At 40.1% G+C, this 9,774-nt stretch overlaps 1 protein-coding gene across 3 annotated transcripts in view; it reads right to left on the reverse strand.

The window, feature by feature from the left end:
• Window positions 1–2,175: 2,175 nt before the first annotated feature.
• Window positions 2,176–9,774, reverse strand: part of TEF (TEF, PAR bZIP transcription factor) — a 25,111-nt gene continuing 17,512 nt past the window's right edge. Inside the window, exons 2-6 of one of the 3 annotated variants that reach the window (XM_019515109.1) lie at window positions 8,512–8,835; window positions 7,329–7,403; window positions 6,058–6,278; window positions 5,141–5,352; window positions 2,176–3,547 (exon numbers count right to left, since the gene is read on the reverse strand). In XM_019515109.1, the coding sequence (XP_019370654.1) occupies window positions 3,526–3,547; window positions 5,141–5,352; window positions 6,058–6,278; window positions 7,329–7,403; window positions 8,512–8,835 (854 nt within the window). In that variant the 3' untranslated portion in view covers window positions 2,176–3,525. Of the gene's footprint in view, window positions 3,548–5,136; window positions 5,353–6,057; window positions 6,279–7,328; window positions 7,404–8,511; window positions 8,836–9,774 lie in introns of those variants that run through there. The other 2 variants (XM_019515110.1, XM_019515111.1) reach the window with 2 other exon arrangements.

A 9,774-nucleotide genomic window follows, 5' to 3' on the forward strand; every position in this document is an offset into this window, starting at 1 on the left:
CCCCAGCTAAGCATGCAAAAGCATTCACCACTTCAATGTCAAATAAAACCTTAAAACCACCACAGCAAAGAGCAAAAGGCTGCTTCCTATGGGAGTTAATAGCTGATTGGCCATCTAATTCAGTGGCAGTAAGACTCAGCATTAAGTTGAAAACTGAATTTATAGGGAATATTTAATGCATTGCTATTAGATGAAGATTTAATTCTTATCGTTAGATTGTGTGGGAGACTGTACGTGAAAATAATGCTGTATTAAAATCTTTTTCTGATATGTAGAATTAGATATCAGCTTTCAAAGCAGACTTTCCCTAAACACTATTAACAATACATACATCTTGAAAATAACTATCAGTGACTGTTTAGTGACTTTTGTGAAATGACTAGTGGTTTCAGTGTGTTACCAGTGAACAGGTTACCATATCACAACCTACTGCAAATGGCAGCCTCTAGTGAGGCTGAAGACTAAACTCCCTTTTTCCTCCCATAGAGATGGTCCCTTTACATGAGGAATGGAGCACATGGCATGAAACAACATATGCAAGAAGGTTTCACAGATATTTCCCAATACTGAATTTGTTCTGTTGTTAAGGAACTTCTCATTTTAATGCTGAAATTCAGTAAAACAATGTGTCAGTCTTGTTGTGGCCACTATGTTAAACATGAAGAAGCTACACAAGTAAGATGGACATATAGTTATGTTATGACCTACAATAGTCGTCTAGGATGAAGAGTTCAAGGTTATAAGTTCCAAAATGAATGGAAAGCTCTACAGCTGCATGCCTAACTTCCAAAAGACTGCAAAAACTGGAGGGGGTGGGGGGCAGCAAAAAGGTGCCATAATCATGCAACAGAAACCCAGGACATGATAGAAATAGGTGTTGTCTGACAGATGAAGGAGATGATGGGTGGGAGTTGAATTCATAAAGGGATAAAGAGTCACCACAATTGTCTCAGAGATTTTGCTTCACAATAAGAAGATTCTCCAACTATAAAAATTAAGCCACAGTTTAGAAAACTATACTTGAGAGTGAGATAATCTTACAGCACACTTACATACCACAGCACATGTGATGTGCAATCTTGTGTATGGTTCTGCAGGGAAGTACATACATTAAGAACATTCTTCTCCAAAAGACAAAACTTAATGAATACTTCACTTACCTATTGCATAAATTTGTGCTGTAATTTGGAGAGCAAATGGGAATCTATACATCATTCCTATTACTTGAACACTATGTTCATAACATAGCACAATATACTGCAAAAAGTTTTATATACGCATTTCTTCTAGATGATGTCATTAAAGTTTATCAGAGTATCTTGCTGTCATCTAATTAAACATCAACTGAAACTGCTGAAGGATTTCAGAATTGTTCCTAAAGCATAATGATGAAGGAGCACAATAAACATCATTGTTCAACTGCCATACCCTTTAAGTTAATAATTAAAAAAAATAAAGCCCACTTATCTTGAAACAATAAGCACAACTGTCAAAAATAATAAAAATCAGAGCCAATTAAATGGAAAGTTAAGATAAATGCAGAAAGCTGTTAACATATCTTACATGCATACAGTATCTATAAAATATATGGCAAGGCCATTTAACAAAAAATATCCTTCCCCTATCTATACACACACACCAAAAATGTCAGTCCAGTTCTGCAGTAATAGATCCCTGATATTCTAGGAATTTGGTGTTGGAATATTAACCTTTCTGAAGTTTAAAACTTTCATGGACTATCCTATGGAATCTTAAGAGTCCTAAGTTACAAGGCTATATACATACTATTAAAATTTCTTACTGGTTAGGGAGAAAAGTTAAAACAAGTTCTTAAAAACTAAGAACACAGTTCATTTCTGAGAATAGGTTAAGCAGTACATTTGATGGATAAAAGCAGATTCAATTTTATAAGGGTTAGGCTGTGAAAAACTGATTACAATGTTTTTGTTGGGGGGGGAGGTTGGGGGGGGAAGGTTAAAGTTTGCATACCATCTGCTTCCACCCTACTGCTCCCTTTCTTCTTTATCTTTCTACAAGAAAGTTCTAAAGGGCAAGAATCTCTCTGATGAAGGCAAAGAGAATATTTATTCAGCATTAAAACACTTTTCACAAGTTTGTTTGCAACTAACTGAGCCCCACAATTAGGCACTTTTCCTGTTGAAGGCTTTTCAAAGCTTTTTTTTTTAAATCAAGGTGTCTGCTATTTGTTATCTCCTGGCTGAGAGGGTACGTGGCACAGACAACACCCTTCCCCCACTTCTGTGTTATTGATATTACCTTGACGGTAGGTGTAGCCCTACAATAATTCACTGGATGTAGAATACTCCACTTTTACTTTCCCTATGGATATGTCTTTCAGCCTGGTGTTCAGGTAGACTCTTTTTCTGTATTAATGGCACCCTTATAAAGGGAACTTTCTTCCATTCACATCCTTTCTTTTTTCTATGTAGGACCAACTTCCCTGGAAAACTATCTACACTCTGAATCTACCACTCTGTGCCAGAATGTCTCAAGTTTTAGAATTACTTCATGTCCCAAAGCAGTCACTGGCAAGTTTGGATTCACTTGGGAAATAACAAAGTGGGGCAGGAGGGGGGAAAAAAGAGACAATGATGAGAAACACTGGCTAGTAGCTATGCTAGAACTTCAATTCAGACTTACTGGTGGGAGCATGCTGCAAGATAAGGGACTCAGCAGTGGAGATGTGCACACCTCTTCCCTACTGCAGTTCAGCAGTCAGAAAATAAATGTCTCGTTTTGTTGAGAACCTCCTAACAAGATACACAAAGGGAGGAGTGGGCTCCCAACAGTATAGCTTATCAGGGCATAGAAGGAATCAGAGGGCTCTGGGAATTACAAAGAGCACCTGACAGGGTTTATTTCATAACTCTTTGGCTGACACACTTTGTGGTGCTTTGTCACTTACATCAATAAGTCTGTTGCATTTGTTCAAAACTTATGCATCCTAGAGTGCTTTTCCTGTGGATGCCTCTGGTTCTCCACTTACAGTACCTTGCAAGATGCTATACCTTGCCAGACTCCAACTGCAGCATTAGCTAAAACCTATTTAACTGCAGAGGGGAAAAAAAAGTAAGTAAACATTTCAATTCTTAAGAAATAAAAGAAGTGCTTAAGATATAATTTTAGCCATTAAGTTAAAACTGTCCACTTTCTCCCACTCAAGTGCCAAAAAAAAAGAGTTTACTATTTACACAAATTGTCAACAGACTGAACTCAAAAACATGAACTGAGTGTACTTGACAAATCCCCAGTAACCAACCTTACTGTAATTTATGGTTACAGCAAGAAAAACATATAAGAAAGCCATACACAGTATTAAGGAGACTTTGCACTTTTCATCATGCCCAGCCCTTGGTAGTTCAGATGGGGTACTTGCAAGCAGGCAGGGTCATCATCAGTTGTTTGTGTAGGGATACCTCACAGATTTCACCATTCACTCTGAAGACAGGCAATTTGATGTGTGCTTTTTAGTTTCTTTGTTTTTAGAAGTCTTTAGGAGTTGCATCACTCGGAATCAGATAAGTCACTTTAAACAAAGCAAAGCATTAAGTGTGACAATTTATCTAGAATGTACTCCCCACAATACCACCACACACCACCCCATGAAAAGAAAAACCTCTCCACTAAGAGGGAAAATGTTAGGATTATCAAGAGGAATTAGACCTGCCCAGCATGAAAATGTCAGCTCAGGTCTGATGGGGGCAAACAAAACAAAACAAAACAAAACAAAACAAAACAAAACAAAAAACCCCCAAACCTCAGTTCCAAGTATAAAAAATATTCATATTTAGAGTGGGTGTGGCTTCTTGTCAGCTTGCTCACTGTACAAGGGACCCTAAAAAAAGAAAACTCTTCCAGAGGTCTAGAAGAATCCTCTACCAACTCAGTGCTAGGTTGTTTACAAACCTTCTTCTGAAGCACATGGGGGCAGTTCCCAAGCATGTGAGCTTATTTGATCCGATAAGGCAGAACCTATGCTCTTTTGGCAAAAGCCCAACTGGGTGGTGCCTATCTCCCTCACTTCCAAATTAAGTGTTGTGCACTGCAGAATCAGCAGTTCAGGAAGAGGGAAGTCCCTCTTAGGGGAAAGGAGGAAGCAAGTTGCAGCAAGGGAAGTTTAGGTTAGATATCAGGAAAAAACCCTCTCACTAAGAGGGCAGTAAATCACTGGAACAGGCTACCCAGAAAGGTTGTGGACTCTCCATCCTTGGAGGTTTTTAAGACCCAACTAGACAAAGACTTGGCTGGGATGATCTAGTTGGGAATGGTCCTACTTTGAGCAGAGGGTTGAACTAGATGACCTCCTGAGGTCCCTTCTAACCCTCATTTTCTGTGATTCTCTGAAGAGCAATATATTTCATGGAACCCACTGCTCACAGTTCAGAAATCTGCTTGCCCACAGCAGAAGGAGAAGTACTGGATTTCTTTCCTTGCACCTCATTCCTGTGTTTCTGAAAACTGCCCAGAGAAATAACCTGCCACAATGTTTAAGTAATGTTTCAGAACAATGTACTTGCTGCACACTGGTTTACATAATGTGGTAATTAATCTGGGGGTTCTCCACACCTCTGCAGAAGGCAGGCCATTCCCATGCCTAAGAAGAGCACAGTGATGTCACGAGCCCTACCCAACTGGCATTGTTTTAACATGTAGGAGCAGAAGTGGGAAAAGAATCATTTTACAATGCTGTCCAGCAGCACCCAATTGTATAACCAATTATAAAACTAAACTTGAAGTGACAGTACAAGCAAAAACAGGACACTTGGGCTATCTTTCCATTTAAAATGAAGATTACAACAGAAAGAAAAAGCCCTGTCCAACCATCTAGATGGGTTCACTTTTATTCCCCTGAATGGAAGAATCCATTCTTTTGGATTAGCATCACCAAACACTCTAGTTGTGTTAAAACAAAGTTGTAAAGATGGACGCTGCTTATGTTCTGGCAACACAGTTGTTAGGAAAGGGCCTGATCCAGGTGTGTCACCAGAAGTGGATCTTTGTTATAGATGCAAAATGACAAAGCCTCCACACACACTATTTCTCGGAGTCTCTACAGGAGGCAGAGAGGTCTAAGAGACTAAAACAGGAACCCTAACAACGAAAAGGGGTGTGTGCTTACAAGGGTCCATATCTGATTTCATATTTAGAGACAATGTTCTTGCATCTCCCCACTTCCTTGCGCAGTTCTGCCACCTCCGTCCTCAAAGCTGTATTCTCTTTCTCCAGAAAGGCTGCTCGGATTGTGATCTGGTTCTCTTTCAGCCGCCGAGCATCACGGGAGCGCTTTGCTGCCACGTTGTTCTTCTTCCGCCTCGTCCAATATTTTTCATCCTGAAGGAAAGAAGGGATGCTAGTCCAATTGGCTTTGAAATGCTGAACTGTCCCAAACAGATACCTTTCTGCCCCACCATAACCACCTGATTGCTGCCTGTACATCACTGCAGGACCTTGGGCAGGCATGGTTCAAATATTAACTGAAATTCAGGCAAAAGCATAACATAGGATTTTGGACTCCTGAGAGACTTTGGTTAAATCAAGGGTGCAAAGTGATGTTAAATTAAACAAGGGAACATTTCAGTTAGTAATCAAGAACAATTTCTTAACACTTAATTCTATCAGGCTGGGGCATAGTTTTCCACAGAAAGCGATAGATGTTCTGTTGCCTCATTAACAACTGAACTAGACAAACGCATTGGCAAATAGGTACTGAAAAATACTTATATTCTGAGGAACAGCTTGCACTACTGAAGAAGGGAAAAGATGGCATGAACAAGCTGTGACATAACAGTCTTTCTCCCTCTAATTTCTCTGTCCAGGGCTACAGATCACACCTGCCCAGTAACTGACTCACTTCACTGCACCAAGCTAGCAAAACTGCAGTAGCCTTCCTATCCACACAAGAATAGCAATCAGCCTACCATAGACAATGCTCCTCATCCAATTCTGCAAGTACAGTACATTAGCTTTGCCCCAGTTATTTAATAGATAAAAAAGAGCAATGCAAACTTTAAGCACAGCATTATAACAAATACTTACCTTTTGTTCATCTGGAACAAAAACCTTCTTGGCCTTTTTAATCATAGGCTGTGGTTTCAGGTCCTCTTCGGTAAACTTGTGCTTGCGGGGGTTGAAGAGCTCACCACCAGGCACACTGGAAAGCACTAAGTCAGCAGGATCAGGGTTAAAATTCACCTCAACCTCAACACAGTCTGGATCAATGGGACTGGGCGTATCTCTTTCATTCTGTGGAGGGGCCTCTGGCAAAGGCAGGAGAACATCACAATATGAGAACAAGAGTGATGAATCCATGCACCCATATGCACATCTCTGTTCACTGTCTTACTGTATGCAGTATTTAACTACCATCATTTAGCACACACCTGAAGTATCCTGGGGGCCACCCACAACATGGTGCATCTCCTAAAAGAGGCAGTGTCACAGCCCTGCAGTGATGCTGAACAGTGGAAGAATAGAAGCCGTAGTAATGCGTGCCAGAGTAATATACAATGGGAGGAAAATGGCACAACATATTAACCACTCTCCTAAACAAAAGCCTTATGCACTTTGCTACACATAAAAAAAATGCATTTCCCCCAGCAGAGTGAAATGAGAGAAATTCACAGAACTCTAGCTGCCTGCCATTTTCTGCCTTGGAAATTCCCATGGAAACATGAGCCTGTTCAGATATTCCTCTCACTCACTGTCTGGTCTTCAACGGACAAATCACTTTAAAAAAAAAACATAAAAAATATCTGTGTACTATAGATCTATATATAGTGTTCTTCCTCTTTGCTATATGGCAATGTCATAACAGATGGCCTGGCATAGAAGAGATTTGTACTGTGACAAAAATAGAGTTATAGCATGACCTTTAAGGACATTGAGATAAGCAGTGTATTATAGCAATCTTATGGTTATATGGTGTATTTCACAGCAATGGATGGCAAAGTTTAGTGCCAATAAAGTAGGCAGATAAATTAATCTTTCCACCCATCAATAAAATTCAGCCACATCTAGGCTATGGCTATATCATGCAAGAATTTCAGAAAAGTAGGACCTCCTCTCCTATAACTAAAGTTTAACATAAAACATCAGACATAAACATGGAAGCTACAAGTTAGCATGCAGACAAGAAGCCAACTTACAGCTCCTGTCGTAAGAGCTTTTGCTTCATATTATATACTTATCTGCCAGGTTTCCATAGGGCGGGGGGTGTCAGAGCACAGGCCTCTTCTATAAAGCTCACTCCCAGTACAGCAATGTACAGACTTATTGGCTATTATATGGCATTCAAGTGTAGGACTAACCTGAGATTCTAGGCTCCTTCCCAGAGCAGGAATCAGAAGGTAGTTGGATTGCTAGTACTAGTGCAGTGTTTCTTTCTTTGGGTAAGGACACACAACACAATTACCGCAGAGTAAATGACTCCCTGTTTTATTCCATAGAAATAGAAGAACAAACAGCTGTTCCAAACTACATGCCTTGCTGTTACTGTACCTGCCCATTAGGTGGCAGAGGAAATGGTTTACACTGGAAAAAAAAGAGGTTTCTATGGGATGAAACAGACAAGAGCAGTGGACACATGACACATTGTAGTAAAGTTACTGCACATTTTTCAAAGAGTAACTTTATGCTGGATTTGAGCAAGGCACTATGTAGTAGAGCTACACATCATGTTTCCACTTCACTTCTGCTACATAGTAAATGGATCATTTGGCTGCATCCTGTCTCTGCATTGCTACCACAAGTGGTCAAGAAACTTCCAAATAGTCCCAGGAACTTCCAAGTACTAGTAGAAACAGCCTCTCTCTAAAAATTAAGATTTCATAATTTATGAAAATCTAACAAGAAAGCCTAACCCTCACAGTTCACTGGATGGATGTTAACGTATATATAGATGTATCTAAATGGACTGAATCACTAATGGCTCACAAGTACTTATTTGAAACGATTAAATCTCCAAGCATTACAACAGGTACTTTTCACAAGAATTCCAGCACTAACCTATAAAAGCTGGAAGAATTACTGAAAAAGGAAGGCTATTTTCTGTTCATATTTCAGCACTTCTGATATGAAAAGGAATAAGAAAGTTTGAGGTGGAAGGGGTGCAGGGGAGGGAGAAGGGATGGAGGACAATTCAGTTTGAGTTCTGGGAGGTTTGTGCTACATTAATACTTATTTTAGCTAGGCTGGTTCCCTAAGCTCTAGCATCAAGAGACAAAATCTGTGAACTGCTATATTGAATGTAAAGTGGTTAAATGGCAATGGACAGGGGCATTTAGACATTTTGGAAATGAGAAAAAATATCTTCACCAACATTGTCATGAACTGTCCCAGTGGATGAAACACTGTCAAAGGGACACAATTATATTGTTTAAGCTGCCTTAGCTAACTGTGGCATGGCAGTCATGCTTCTCCCCAGATTGAGGTGATCTCTCTTTCCACATCACAACAGAAACCCCTCACATGGCCCCAAGTCATTTCACCCACCTGTACTTGAGGCTGCTTCTGACTGTTGGAAAACTGCAGTGGAAGAAGAGGATGATGGTGAGGCAGCAGATGCACTGGCACCCTCTTTTCCTTCCAGCTCAGCCACAGGCAAGAGGGGGTTCTGGTTCAAATCCAGATGGTTAGGGCTGGAAGGAATACCATTCTCCAGAAGAAACTCATCGAGATCCATGTACTCCAGGTGGAAAGACTCCCCATCATAAGGGATAGTTTTGTCCCAGATGGGAGGCATAAGGGAGGCAGAGACTGCCATAGTGCTGGCAGCTGCTGCTTCATCCTCCTCGAGTTTTTCCTTTTTTTCTTTATCTGAAAGATACAAGTTACAGTCAATGTACACTTTGCAGTTTAGAAAATTAAAGCAAGGTTAAAGGAACAGTAACAATATATCTTGGACTCCATCAGAGAAATAAAACCCAGTAAGCACTGTTCCCACTCCATGACATGCTTATAATATTGGTTGGCTCAGACAAACATTTACATGAAACCCACACCTAACATGGAGTGCTTTTATTTTCCTGTAATGGCTGGACCACAAAGATTTACTAGTACAGGGTGTTTATAAAGTCCTTGTGAAACTTTGAACTTTAATAACTTTGGATATATATGTAACAGAAGCAAACTGTAAATGTCGATTGAAAGCATATTTCATTAAGTGTTTTTAGCATAGTGTAAAGTATGCACAGGGTAAGAATCACAAACGCAATTCATGAAATCCCCCAGCAGCAACTGGAAAATGTTTTTTATGAGTTGGAAAATCTAATTGAACAATGTATTATGAAAGATGGCAGTTATAGTGAAGTCTAGAAATTTGAGCTGTATTGTATTAAAACTTAATGAATTATGCTTTCAATCACTGTTTACAGTTTGCTTCTATCATGTGTACATCCAAAGTTATTAAAGTTTAAATTTATACAAGGACTTTATAAACACCCTGTATACTAAAGTCTTGGAGATAACAGAGCTTTTAGCTCTGACAATAGAGACTCCAACTTTTAGAGTCTGAAAATGAATTAAAGACTTGACAATCTACCCTAGTGTTGTTTAACTAAAGGGTGGCCAACCTGCAGCACCCATGCCCCAAACGGCATGGAAAGCCTCTGTGTGGGGGACACAGTATATTGGAGAGGGGACAGGCAGCACAGTAACATATAAGGCAGAAAGCAGAGCAGCAGATTGGACAGGGAACAGAAAGCAGAGCAGCAAATTGGGCAGGGGAAGGGGATTAGAGTGGCACTGGGGGGGGGG

This window comes from Gavialis gangeticus, unplaced genomic scaffold (assembly GCF_001723915.1).
Source record: "Gavialis gangeticus isolate Ggan-Ray unplaced genomic scaffold, GavGan_comp1, whole genome shotgun sequence".
Lineage (NCBI taxonomy): Eukaryota > Metazoa > Chordata > Crocodylia > Gavialidae > Gavialis > Gavialis gangeticus.